General features: G+C 36.7%; 1 protein-coding gene across 8 annotated transcripts in view; it reads left to right on the forward strand.

Annotated features, from left to right (window-relative positions):
* The window catches only part of MDM2 (MDM2 proto-oncogene), a 30,525-nt gene that overhangs the window by 3,808 nt on the left and 12,054 nt on the right, over positions 1 to 14,663 (forward strand). For 6 of the 8 annotated variants that reach the window (XR_006220059.1, XM_007082232.3, XM_007082233.3 and 3 more), the window contains 6 exons: positions 502 to 576; positions 2,159 to 2,292; positions 5,386 to 5,435; positions 9,394 to 9,461; positions 9,591 to 9,687; positions 14,295 to 14,455. Coding sequence is in view for 7 of the 8 variants with exons in the window: in XM_007082232.3 (XP_007082294.1) it covers positions 502 to 576; positions 2,159 to 2,292; positions 5,386 to 5,435; positions 9,394 to 9,461; positions 9,591 to 9,687; positions 14,295 to 14,455 (585 nt within the window). In the remaining variant the exon portion in view is untranslated. Of the gene's footprint in view, positions 1 to 496; positions 577 to 1,253; positions 1,341 to 2,158; positions 2,293 to 5,385; positions 5,436 to 9,393; positions 9,462 to 9,590; positions 9,688 to 14,294; positions 14,456 to 14,663 lie in introns of those variants that run through there. The other 2 variants (XM_007082231.3, XM_042992720.1) reach the window with 2 other exon arrangements.

Below are 14,663 nucleotides of genomic sequence, written 5' to 3' on the forward strand. Positions count from 1 at the left end.
AAGTCGTCCAGCCTTCAGGAGCCTAATATGTGGAAAGAAGAGATTGGGAAAAGGACCTACCCTAAAGACTTACTCTTCTCTCTTGGATTTTGCAATGTAGTTTATGGTAATCTCATTGGAGTATTCCATTTATGCTTAAGTTTGTAAGGTAGTAAGCAGATAATAGAAATAGCTGGAGGAAAAAGAGTAATTTTCACTGCCTTGGTGTGGACACTATTTCTGATTGCAACTGATGATACTTGAGGATTCTGTGACAATTTGCATAGTAATTAAATCTCAGTATTTTTTCCACACTGCCTTGACAGTCTGCGGTATTCAGTTTCTATAGTTTATTGCATTTAGTGAAAACATTTGACTTATTTTTTGAGTTCTAACCTTGTGAGATTGTTAAAAGTAATGTCTGCTACATTTATTGAAATTCTTCATGGACATGCTTACTGTGGGACTTAACAGTTCTGAAATAATTTTGGAAGTATAATAGCAAGTTTTTGTTTTTCATAGGTTAGACCAAAGCCATTGCTCTTGAAGTTGTTAAAGTCTGTTGGTGCACAAAAAGACACTTACACTATGAAAGAGGTAAGCTAAATTAAGCGTGAACAAGATAACTAATGTCTTATTAGTTACATGTAGCCATGGGAAGAAATTGGCCATATAGAGGGATTTTTCAGGAAGCAGCAATATTAAGCATTGTCATTTGGACTATACTTTGAAGCTGAAAATTCTAATTATACTTGAATATCACTTCTCAGCTAGCACCTCTGAGACAAAGGGAGACTCTGTAGGGGTTCTTAGCATTTTTGTGCTGTGGACCCACTTGGCAAACTGGAAGTCTTCTCAGAATCCTGTTTCCAAATGCATGAACCGAAATGTATAGGATTACAAAAGAAACAAATTATGTAACATAGTTATTCAAATAGTAAACAAGCTTGATATATGTGCTTTTTTGTGTGTGTGCTTTTTTATTAACACATTAAATAAGATTTAGTAGTAGACCTAATAAATGTAATATCAAGGAGTATAGTTAATATTTTGAGGAGTATAGTTAATATTTTGAGATGTTTACACCAAGCATAATATGATATGAAAACACTTGTGGTTTTTATTGGTGGCAAAAATCACAGGTATTACTAATACTTTGTGGTTTGTTGCCTATATTCATAATTGAAGGAAAGCTAAATTTCAGTGAAAAGTTAGTGAAAATACAGAAATTCTTTTTCCATCCAAATTAATGGACCCCCTGAATTCTATCCAAGGACTTCTTGGGCATCCATGGATCCCAGGTTAAGAACTTCTGCACTAGAGATACATGAGTACAGTATACTGATCTTTCTGGGATAGAGGTGAGCTGATTCATGAACATATATGTTCTATTTAATGGATACATTTCAATGTATTGTTCTCTAGCTTGAAATTTGTGCACAGAAGCATGATTTTCAGTGAGAGATTGGGTCATCTTAGGCAAAATTTCACTGTGAGTGAAATGTGCCTTTTCCCCATCTCTCTCACTTAGTTTATGGGTCCCAGATTGCTTAAAACACTGAAGTACCTTATCTACATTGGGATAGTGGGTCAAGAAGAGACTCCAGATCATTCTCCTTTTCAGCCACACTTTTTATAAACTTCCTAATGGGATGTTTGGTAGGAGTGTAGGTTCTCTTCTTCCTTGCCCATGGTCTATCAACAGTCTCTTCAGTCCATAGGTACCAGGGAATATTCCTTTCAGTGAGGCCTGCTTAGCCAGTTAAGTCTACAGACAGTAGGGAAGTGTCGAGGTTAAGGATATTTTTAGGGCTGTTAACTTGGGTTTGACCTCATTATCATCATGTAATTAGTTAAGGAAACAAAAGGTATGCATTTAGTAGTAGATAGAAATAAGGGGAGGGGCGCTTGGGTGGCTCAGTTGGTTAAGTCCGACTCTGGCTTAGGTCATGATCTCATGGTTCATGGGTTTGAGCCCCGCATCAGGCTCTGTGCTGACAGCTCAGAGCCTGGAGCCTGCCTCAGATTCTGTCTCCCTCTCTCTCTAGAGAGGTTATTCTAGATGGTTGTGGGTATGGTTGCTGGTTGTTTAACCATCTTTAGATGAATGAGGTATTGAATGTTTTTGAAACTAACATTTACTTTTCTTTAATGCTCAGAAATCATATTTCTATTTCAGGTTATATTTTACCTTGGCCAGTATATTATGACTAAACGATTATATGATGAGAAGCAACAGCATATTGTGTATTGTTCCAATGATCTCCTAGGGGATTTGTTTGGAGTGCCAAGCTTCTCTGTGAAAGAACACAGGTAATTCTTCAGTTTAGTCAATTGTAAAAAGCCAACTGGACAAATGTTTCACTTCGCCTCCACCTTCACTCCCTTTTGTTAGAGAAAAATTGTTGCTGTATATATAAAAGATGTAGAAATTTAATTTCTTGGTAAGATAGCATATTGCTTGAGAACCTACATTCTGGAATCTTACAAACCTGGCTTTGAGACCTAGCTCAGCTATTTACTAGCTGTGTGACTTGGTAAATTGATTTACTTGCTCAAAACCTTAGATTACCCTATTTGTAAAGTAGGGATAATATAAATACTTAATGTGGAGTTTATGAAGACAATGTGTAAAAAGCAGTGTTTGACACATAGAACACACTTAAATGTTAGTCATGGTTACTGTAAATTAAAAAATACTGCAGTTACTTTCAAAGACCATCTTTACCCTGTGGTAAAGGCTTAAATTTAAGCATTCGTTACTTTGGAGATTATTTTGTCATATATTGTAGCACTTCATCAGCCAAGTTTAACACAGATAACCTTTCTAGAATTACTGGGAACTGAAGACTGTTTTTTTTCTTTTTTTTTTTTTTTTTTAATTTTATTTTTTTAAAATTTACATTCAAGTTAGCATATAGTGCAACAATGATTTCAGGAGTAGATTCCTTAGTGCCCCTTACTCAGTTATCCCATCCCCCCTCCCACACCCCCTCCAGCAACCCTCTGTTCTCCATATTTATGAGTCTCTTATGTTTTGTCCCCCTCCCTGTTTTTATATTATTTTTGTTTCCCTTCCCTTATGTTCATCTGTTTTGCCTCAAAGTCCTCATATGAGTGAAGTCATACGATATTTGTCTTTCTCTAATTTCACTTAGCATAATACCCTCCAGTTCCATCCACGTAGTTGCAAATGGCAAGATTTCATTCTTTTTGATTGCCGAGTAATACTCCATTGTGTGTGTGTGTGTGTGTGTGTGTGTGTATATATATATATATACCACATCTTCTTTATCCATTCATCCATCGATGGACATTTGGGCTCTTTCCATACTTTGGCTATTGTTGATAGTGCTGCTATAAACATTGGGGCGGATGTGTCCCTTTGAAACAGCACACCTGTATCCCTTGGATAAACACCTAGTAGTGCAACTGCTGGGTCGTAGGGTAGTTCTATTTTTAATTTTTTGAGGAACCTCCATACTGTTTTCCAGAGTGGCTGCACCAGCTTGCATTCCCAGTGAAGACTGTTTCTTCAGTCATCCTTTCCTTACATTTGGAATTCCTTTTCCCATGTGGTTTAGCACAGTCTGTGTAGAGCCTTAGCTTGTATGTTTTTCTTAATGGGATGAATACTTTTCACCTGAAACAATTAATTAGGTTCTACTAGTGTTTAATGTTCAATAATATTATAGCTAAAAAGATGGTAATTAAATGGAGTATTTATAACTTTAAAACAGTTTCATTATGTAAGCATAGTATGCATTATTGGACAATAGGAAAAGACAAAACTAAAAATAGGAAAAAAAAAGACTATAGTTTGTCATTGAATGGTATTTTTACCTGTTTTTTTGTTAAGTGCAGATGTGTTTTAACCCAGTTGTGAACATACTATATTTAATTTTGTCATGCTTCTTAATTCAACATTATATAAACATCCTTCCATTAAGTCATATTTGTCTAATGTTTATTTTTTTAATGTTTATTTATTTATTTTTTGAGAGGGAGAGAGTGGGGGAGAGGCAGAGAGAGGGAAACAGAGGATCCAAAGCAGGCTCTGCACGGAGAGCAAAGAGCCCAATATGGGGCTTGAACTCAGGAACTGTGAGATTATGACCTGAGCTGAAGTCGGATGCTTAACCAGCTGAGCCACCCTGGTGTCCCTGTTTAATATTCATTTATGTTGTTATTTTACATTTGGCCTTGGGATATAAGCTTTATTTTATAACTATGTTGGTGATTTTGCACTGTTTGAGTGTTGAATCTTCTGATAATGTTTTGAGGTACAGTTGTATAGTTTCTCACATCTTTGACTTGAATTTTAATATGTTGAGAGATTAAACACTGGGGAGATTACTAACTTGGAAAAAGGGTATGAACAGGAATACTGGTTTTTATGAGTTTACAGAACTGTGTCATTAGTTCCAAGAGTGAAAAGAAATAATTGGGATTGGCACTTCCCCTTAATGATAGGAATTAGAAATGATACGTAACCAATAACATTCTCTAAAATCATTAGTTAAAAAAAAAACTGTACCATAACATCAGTGAAGGCTGGAATAACTGAATTGTCTTCCTGTTGGGGTATAAGTTCTATGAGGGCAGAGATTTGTTTCCATTTTATTCCTTGTTTTCAGTCTGTATTTACTAAATGAATGAAGGAAACTTTAAATAAATTTTAAGATTAAGAAAGAAAATTCATTAGGTGGTTGGTCCATGAGTTGATAGAAGTCAACATTACAATCAAGTTCCTATGTAGGATGCAGGTTTTGCACAACCCACTACATTTTTAGGCAGTTTACTTCTAAGCTTTAAGTACAGAGCTGGAAATTTTTCTTCTCTGTTTGAGAACAAATATATTAAACTGCTTTCTGCATTCACACCCATTCTCTGGGGTCTTTTGGTGAGGTCCAAACAAGGCATATTTCAGGAAATGGAGATATGAAGTCTTTCAGCTAGAGGGACCTTTGTGATTAAATAAGAGTAACAGTAGGTAATCATACAGCTAATTATCATGGTGCTTTTTAGGGCCTAGAAGCTTACCAGTGGTACAGTTTGCAGTAATTTATTTAAAGTTTATTTATTTTGAGAGAGAGCATGAGTGAGCATGAGCAGAGGAGGGGAGAGAGAGTGGGAGAGAGAGAGAACCTCAAGCAGGCTCCATGCTGTTAGCACAGAGCCCAATGTGGGGCTTGAATCCACAAACAGTGAGATCATGACCTGAGCCAAAATCAAGATTCGGACACTTAACTGACTGAGCCACTCAAGTACCCCTGAATGCAGTAACTTAAAATTTAGTTTGTGCACAATATAGTTCATATTAATATGTATTTATAAGTCTGGTTAAGTCCAGTTTAATATATTTTTATTTTAAAACGTATGTCTCTTTTTTTTCCTCCCTACAAGGAAAATATATACAATGATCTACAGAAACTTGGTAGTAGTCAATCAGCATGGTAAGTTAATTTTGAATAACATAAACAGACACCATGAAAATATTTTAAAGACGTTTTATGTATGTGGAAGTCATTTAAGAGGAAGAAATGAACTACATGAAGTAAAATAATACTGAGATTCTGATGCAGCTTTGTGATATGTAAAGTTAAATATCTTATTCCATTAACTGGAGCCTGGGGATATCAGTATTAATATTTGTTCTGAAAGAAAATTTCTGGGTGTTTTGGCATCTCACAAACATTTATTAAACACTTATTTTTTTAAATTTATATTTTTATTTTAATTCTAGTTTAGTTAACATGCAGTGTTATATTAGTTTCCAAGGTACAATACAGTGATTCAGCAATTCCATATATCACTCAGTGCTCATCACAAGTGCACTCCTTAATTCCCATCACTTAATTTCACCCATATTCCTCCCCCACCCCGCCCCGTAGCCATCGTTTGTTCTTTAGAGTTAAAAGTCTGTTTTTTGGTTTGCCTCCTTTTTCTTTGTTTTTCTTTCTTTCTTAAATTCCACATGTGAGTGAAATCATATGGTATTTGTCTTTCTCTGTTTTCACTTAACATTACACTCTCTATATATATCCATAGTGTAAATGGGAAAATTTCATTCTTTTTTTATGGCTGAGTAATACTCCATTGTGTGTGTGTATGTATGCATAGAATACACACACACACATACTATATCTTTATTTATTCATCTATCTATGGACACTGGGGCTGCTTCCATAAAATAATTTGGCTGTTGTAAATAATGCTGCAGTGAACATAGGGGTGCATTTATCTTTTTTGAATTGGTGTTTTTGTATTCTTTGGGTAAACACTCAGAAGTGGAATTATTGGATCATATGGTAGTCCTGTTTTTAATTTTTTGAGAAACCTCTGTACTGTTTTTCACAGTGGCTGAACCAGTTTGCATTCCCACCAACCATGCACATGGGTTCCTTTTTCTCTACATCCTTGCCAACACTTGTTTCTGAAAGGTAGATAATTTCAGAAGGCCATGCTTGGAAGAGATGTCATTAAAACATATTAAAAGGTTTTGGGAAATAATATAGATACTTAAGTAGGACCATTCAAATAGATGGGGCCCATTTTTTATTTTTTATTTATTTAATAGACAAAACTTTATCAGTTTGTTCAGGTAAGCGGCATCTTCTTTGCCTATCTTTAAGCTTGCAGTTCTTAACTGAGAATCTGATGAAAGCACTAGGTTTGTATTTCAGAGAGATACACATAAATATATATGGTGGTATGCTAGTAAATGTTTAACAACCCACTGACTCTTCAGGAAAAGCCCTGATTTGTGGTGTTTGCTGATTTCCATCGTGTAAATAACTCCCACCATGGCCATTTTCAAGCTGCGTACATGGAATTGGTAGAAGATACACAGTTCTTTGCCAGTAGGAGCTGGCTCCCAACACACCCCTGACTTCTTAAAGCCCGTTCTTGAACTACAATTAATTGTTTTCAAAAGCTTGTTTATGCAACAAACTGGCCACTCTTGTGCTTCCACTATTCTGTATTTGGACCTTATTATTACATTGTTTTGTTTCACTTGATTATATTTCTTGTATCCTACTCAGGTTTGCATTTTGCATCAATACAGTGTTTTAGTAATACGGTGTTTAATAAATGTGTTGAGTTGAATACTGTTCCACAGTTAGGATTTAAGACCCAGAAAAGGGCATTACTGTCTTATCCTAGAGTAGAAGTGACTGTTAGGCTGGTAACAAGATGCTTTATTGTTTTACAGAGCTCTTTATGAAATTAAATGAAGGCCAAAAAAATAGTATTATAGTAGTATTTTAAGTTTTTTAAATATTATACCTGATGTATTCATTGGTTCATGTAAAGACACCTTGGTAGATTACCAGGAAAATTATATTAATGAGATGGTAACCTATAGATTACTTAGGTTATTTCCATTTGTTATTTCTGTGTTTGTTTCAGGTTTCAGTTAGTAGAATTAACTTCAGAGCTCTTGTAACTGTGTTCTCAACCTATCACACCTAGTACTTCCTTTTTATTACATCTATTTTGTAACATCTCCTTTATTATACTAAAACGTAATATAACCTGTCTATATGTACAACTTAAAATACATAACCCATGATATAAAGAAGCAATAAACTTACGATAATGTGCATAATTTCAAAGTGTTAACGCTTGGGCCTGACATTCGTATTAAGATGAAAATGTTTTGGAGGGTATTTGATTATGATCTTTGGCACCTGTATATATTCCATATCTGAAATGCTGACTTCTGAGCTCCAAGTCTATACATCCAACTAAAAACTAAACCTACCTACCTGAATGAGTTTCATCCACTTTAGTTCATTATCTTCCCATCCCAATCTCTTTGTCTTCTGAAGTTTCTCTCTTGGTGAATGGTTTTAACTTCTCTGGAATTGATCTTTCTTCCATGCCTTAGTTTAGGCTTTAACACTTCTGCATTTGTATTATTGCAGTTACTTTCTAATGTTGGCTTCCCTGCCTCTGCTCTCTTTTTCTTCTATTTTGCTGAAGTAATTTGTCCCTCTCCGCTTAAAATGATCATTTATGGGTTCCTTATTGTTCTCTGGATAAAAAGACAATACAGTTTTATCTATTGGATTAAACCTTTTTAGGAGTGCCGGGGTGGCTCAGTAGGTTGAGCGTCTGACTTTTGATTTTGGCTCAGGTCATGATTGCAGGGTCATGGGATCTGTGCTGAGCCTGGAGCTGGCTTAAGATAATCTCTCTCTCTCCGTCTCTCTCTCTCTTCTCTCTTCTCTCTCTCTCTTCTCTCTTCTCTCTCTCTCTCTCTCTCTCTCTCTCTCTCTCCTCTCTCTCTCTCCTCTCTCTCTCTCTCCTCTCTCTCTCTCCTCTCTCTCTCTCTCCTCTCTCTCTCTCTCTCTCTCTCTCTCTCTCTCTCTCTCTCTCTCTCTCCCTCTCTCTCTCTCTCCTCTCTCTCTCTCCCTCTCTCTCTCTCCCTCTCTCTCTCTCTCCTCTCTCTCTCTCCCTCTCTCTCTCTCTCTCCTCTCTCTCTCTCTCTCTCTCTCTCTCTCTCTCTCTTTCTCTCTCTCTCTCTCTCTCTCTTCTCTCTTCTCTCTCTCTCTCTCTCTCTCTTCTCTCTTCTCTCTCTCTCTCTCTCTTCTCTCTCTCTCTCTTCTCTCTCTCTCTCTCTCTCTCTCTCTCTCTTCTCTCTCTCTCTCTCCCTCCCTCCCTCCCTCCCTCCCCCCTCCCCCCCTCCCCCTCTCCCTCCCTCTCCCTCCCTCTCCCTCCCTCTCCCTCCCTCTCCCTCCCTCTCCCTCCCTCTCCCTCCCTCACCCTCCCTCTCCCTCCCTCACCCTCCCTCACCCTCCCTCACCCTCCCTCACCCCTTCTTGCGTGTTCCTTTTTATGCTGAATGGCTGCAACAGTGTTAGGGAAGGTTCTGAAGTGTCAGCTGGGAAGCATGCAGTGATGTAGGATTGAAGGCATGAGTGCTGTTTGTTGATGTCCTTGTTCTGTTTTGCAAGACACACAGGATCCTTTATGATCCTGCTTATATTCTAGTAATAATTAACTACCTGTAGTTCCCTGTAACAAGCGTTGGTAATTCACTTCTGGGTGTTTTTTTTCACAGGGTGTTCCTCAGCCTGGAATAGCTTTTCTTAGTCCTACTTCTTTAAATTTTATGGAACCTTTCCTGACTCCTTGTTCCTCATACCTTGCTGTGTCCCTACCAAAAAATCATTGCTCTGTCTTCTTCACTACACTTTCATTACTCTTAATGTATTCTCTGTATTAAAATTGAATCTTATTACTTATTTCTACAATATCTAGCATGGGGTTGGCCCCTGGGAGACACACATTTAATGTTTGTTGAAAGGTTAAATTGTGTAAGGAGTTTTTCCTGGACTGACAGACTAGTTTCTTTTCTAGTTTGTGATTCTTTGTTGTTGTTGTTGTTTTTTTTTCCCCCATCAGAACCATCAGATTCAGGCACATCTGTGAGTGAAAATAGGTGTCACCTTGAAGGTGGGAGTGATCAAAAGGTAATCTTGAAATGAATGCATTCTAGTGTGATGTTTCTTGAAAGTTAGGTTATTTTAAACAAATAATTTTCAGCTCCCTGGTGTTACAAGTTAAGTTTTTGTTTTTCTCCCCCCACCTTGCATGCTTAGGACCCTGTGCAAGAGTTGCAGGAAGAGAAACCTTCATCTTCAGATTTGGTTTCTAGACCATCTACCTCATCTAGAAGGAGAACAATTAGTGAGACAGGTACATATGATTAATTGGCACTTTCAGACAGCTTTTCACTGTTTATTCTCTAATGAAATTAATGCGTTTAGGCTTAATGAAATTTTGCGCTTTTTTTGCCTTAGATGAATTAATTTCTGGGTTTCTTTCATTCTTATTTTTATATGATTTGTTTAAAAATTTCTCTCTTAGCAATATTTTTCTGTTTGACTACAGCACAGTTTTCTGGGCCCAATGGAGTTTATAGTTAGGCACCTATTATTCAAGGTAATAGAGGACAAGCATCTAAACTGTATTTTAGTCATTATTCTTAGTTACCTTAGCAGTTAAAATATTTGTTGTTTCTAATAAGTGATGAAACATACCAGTGAGTTTAAAAACAAAGTAAATAACATCTTAGAAATGAAGATGAGATAAAAAAAAAATAGCTGAGGACATTTTTACAAAGAAAAGATAGTGGAGGAGGAGGAGGCTGTTGTCTGATCAAAAGTCAATAACTAAAACTGTGATTCAGATGAAAGAAGAGTTCAGCAGATCGGTGAGATAGAGTAGATAAACCCAGACTAGAATTACGCACAGGAGAGCAGAGGGCGGTAAGGGCAGAGGGTGTTTTGTTCACTGCATGGGACTGGAGCAAGTGGTTAGTTATTTGGGGAAGAAAAGACAAATTCTGTCTATACCTTATGCCAAAGTGAATTCCAAATGAGTTTAAAAGATAAATGAAAAAATTATATTTGAAGGATATTCACTTTAAACCTGATGGTGTCAATACCCTTATTACATAAAAAGTTCTCCAAAATTGATTAAAAAAAAAATTAAAAATCCACATAACGAAAAGGAACAAAACACCCAATTTTTCATAGTAAATACAAATGACTAATAAATAGGGAGGGGGTGGGTTTTTGTGATTTAGCTTTATAGACAATAACAAATGCAAAAAGGCTTCTTTTCTAGGCTACCAAATTAGAGATTTTTTTACTCATCCTTGTTAACATGTGTATTGGCACTGATACACTATTGGTGTACCAATAGTTTAACAACAACTTAAACCTTTATGTATATAAAAAGGCTTGGAGTTCTTACCATTATCCCAATAACTCTGCTTCTAGAGATCTATCCTAGTGATATAATCAGAAATTCAAAGATTACATGTATTTAGAGATACTAATTACAGCATTATTTATAATTAAAGACATATGGTAGAAAACGTCGTCACTAGTTCAGGCCATTGCCCTCTGGTCTCCAGACCACAGCAACAGCTTTCTGATTTTGTTTTACAGTTGTGTCCCTTCACACAGTACTAAAGGAGGTGGTAAAAGGTAAATTGGATTGCATCACTTCCCCACTTACCCACTTTGGTTATTTAAAATAAAACCCACGCTTTTTACCTTGGCCTAACAAGGCCATGATCTGCCTTTAACCTGGTTTTTGGCCTTTTCCTCCTACCTCTATTATTTCCAGTGTACTGATTATTTAGTTCTTCAAGTCAACTCTTTGCTACTTTAAGGTTGTTGGCACACACATTTTTTGTTTTTGTTTTTTCCTGCCAGGAGTTTTTCTACCTCAGCCTTACAAGACCAGCTCCTCATTTTTCTGTTTTTGCTGAAATGTGACCTCAGAGAGCCTGTCTCTAACCAGTCACAAAGGCAGATTGTTCTTTTCCTTAGCCCCCTACTTGTTTCCTCATAGCACTCATTATAGCTGGTAGATAATTATGTTTCGGTTGCCTGGGTGTTTGAAATTAAGCTTTCTCTGGTGGCAGGGATGATAACTGACTTCACTTTTGTAAACCCACTGCCTAGCACAGTGCCAGACAGTAAGCAGTTGCTCAGCTTTGTGGACTAAATAGTTCAATTATATGAACAGTATATAAATCTATGTCATGGACACACCATATTCTGTAGCCATTAAAAATAACGTAAAAGAAAATTTAAGAGCAAACCACCCCCAAATTGTACATATAGTATGATTCAAATACGTTTTTTAAAAGGAAATAAATGGGTGTTTGGGTGGCTTTGTTGGTTAAGCGTCTGCCTTCGGCTTAGGTCATGATCTCACGGTTCATGAGTTTGAGCCCCGCATTGGGCTCTCTGCTGTCAGTGCAGAGCGTGCTTTGGATCCTCTGTCCCCTCTCTCTCTGTCCCTCTCCTGCTCATATTGTTTCTCAAAAATAAATAGGCACTTAAAAAAATAAATAAAAGGAAATAAAAACTGGAAAATTATTACACTAAAATGTTAATAGTAGTTCTCTCTCAAGGGTAGCACTACAGATGGTTTACATTTTTTAAATTTTCTGTTTTTTTTATGATTTCTATAATGAGTAATATGATACTTTAATAGAAGAAAATCCCAAATGATATTTTTAATGGAGGTAAACAATAAGAATCAGTTGGTGTGGTTTTAGGCTTCTAGCCCACATTATTCAACCAAGATCACCTTTTATAAGGAATACAAACATGATTAAGAACTTACACCAAGAACTTGTGATTTAGTTTTGGAGAGATCAACACAGAATTACTTAAAGTATAGGGTATAAGAGTGGGGAATTCAGAGGAAAAAGTTGACTTTGACTAGGAAGGTCAAGAGAAGGAAATGGAGTGAGCACAAGGGTGTGCAAGTTGTACCTGTTTCAGGCATATGGATTATGGTTTGTTTAATCCTATAACCCTATTTGGTACTTATGTAAAAGGCTGCAGCGAACATCCTTGCCACATACATCCTTAAGTAATTATGCAGATATTTCTAGGATAGAGATTGCCCACCAAATGTCATATTATTTTACATTTCTACCAACAATGTATAAAAATGTCCTTTTTCTCAAATCTCAAGACTCTCATTTTAATTTTTGTCATTCTTGGGGGTAAAAAAAATGGTATCTTGTTTTAATTTACATGTCCTTGATCAGGAGGTAGGGGATTTTTTTATATGCTTATTAGTCACTTGTATTCTGTGAATTGCCTTTCGTATCTTTGACTTCCTTTTTTTTTTAAGTTTGTTTATTTAGAAAGAGAGGGAGGGAGCTGGAGTGGGGTGGGACCAGGGAGGGAGAGAGCCCAGCGTAGGGCTCTCAAACCCACGAAGGATACCATGAGATCATGACCTGAGCTGAATTCACCAAGAGACTGCTTAACAGACTGAGCCACTCAGGAGCCTCTCTCTGACTTTTTTTAAATCAAGAGTTTTTTTGTTTGTTTTTTTTTGTTATTTTTACTTGATTGGTGGCAGGTGTTTGTATGTAGTAAGTAGTAACCATTTTATGTATGTTGCACATATTCTAGGCTGACATTTGCTTTTTCATTTTTGTTCATTCTGCCATGTAAACCTTAATTTATTTAACATAGTCTAATTTTGATAAATTTTTTAATTTTTTTAATGTTTATTTTTGAGAGAGACAAAGCACAAGTGGGGGAGGGGCAGAGAGAGAGGGATATACAGAATCCGAAGCAGGCTTCAGGTTCTGAGCTGTCAGCGTGGAGCCCTGTGTGAGATCATGACCTGAGCTGAAGTCGGACACTTAACTGACTGAGCCACCCAGGCACCCTTGATAAATTTTTTCTTGAGGGCTTTGCAGTGTTATGTCACACTTCCTTACCCCAGTATTACAAGAATATTCTCTTAGAAGTATTTGGGTGGTTTTGTTCTTTGTGTTTGGCTCTTTAATTCATTTGGAATTTATTTTTAAATCTAATACGTGGTAAGACTCATTCACGTACCTGACAGATTTGGCAACATTCTGACTTAAAGTGAGAAGTAATTCATTATTTAAGATAAAATTTTGATTACTATTAAAAATAGAACTGAGGAAATTGAAATGTTAAGAATACCTTCTAAGTAAATTAAACATTTTTTGTTCTTTTTAGAAACAAAATGATATATTCTAAAGTGTGATTTTTGACAGAAGAATTTTAGATTGGTCAATGAAAGCTGTAGATGGATTAAATTAGTTGTGACTTAATGGAGACGAAGTTTTGAAAGAAGCTTGAAAAGCTTTTATCCCTTTATTTATTTATTTTGAGAGAGCATGAGCAGGGGAGGGCCAGAGAGAGAAGGAGAGAGAGAATCTTAAGCAGGCTCCACACTGTCAGCACAGAGCTGGAATTGGGGCTTGATCTCATGACGGAGAGATCAGGACCTGAGCCAAAATCAAGAGTTGGATGCTTAACCAACTGAGCCACCCAAGCACCTCTGAAAAGAAAAGCTTGTATGTGTGTAAGTAATGTCTACACACAACGTGGGGTGCAGACTCAGCAACCCCGGGATCAAGAGTCATATACTGACTGAGCCAGGCGTTTCAGAAGCTTGAAAAACTTTTTAAAAATATAGCCTTTTGGGGGTGCCTGGCTGGCTCAGCCAGTAGAGCATGTGAGTCTTGAATTTGGGGTTGTGAGTTTAAGCCCTATGTTTGATGTAGGGCTTACTTAGAAAAAATAAATACAGTGTTCTGCTGTAGCTCTCAGTTGGACAGATCCAATAAAAGCATTAAGTTTTGAAATGGTAATAATTGACTATTTTCTCTGTTTAATTTCATTGAGATTAAATTTCAGTACAAATAGGTACTCGAGGCAGTTCGTTTGCTAAATAAATCACAACATAGGGTTTTAATTGACTTTTTTTCCTTATATATGCAGAAGAACATTCAGATGAATTACCTGGTGAACGGCAGAGAAAGCGCCACAAGTCTGATAGTATTTCTCTTTCCTTTGATGAAAGCCTTGCTCTGTGTGTAATAAGGGAGATATGTTGTGAAAGAAGCAGTAGCAGCGAATCGACGGGGACTCCGTCAAATCCGGTAATCTTTTCATTTTAAATAAAATAAAACAAGACTCTTATTTTTAAAGTCTAGTTCTGTCAGTCCTAATAAACATTTGGATAGAATGCATATATATGCAATTGCTGTTATATACACAGTGGTAAATTTTTCTGTCCAATAAAATTACCGTGTAAATCTTCTCTGTCCCCAACCCCAGGTTTGGGAGGAGGGTGGGAGATCGTGCAGT

This window comes from Panthera tigris, chromosome B4 (assembly GCF_018350195.1).
Source record: "Panthera tigris isolate Pti1 chromosome B4, P.tigris_Pti1_mat1.1, whole genome shotgun sequence".
Taxonomy (NCBI): Eukaryota; Metazoa; Chordata; class Mammalia; order Carnivora; family Felidae; genus Panthera; species Panthera tigris.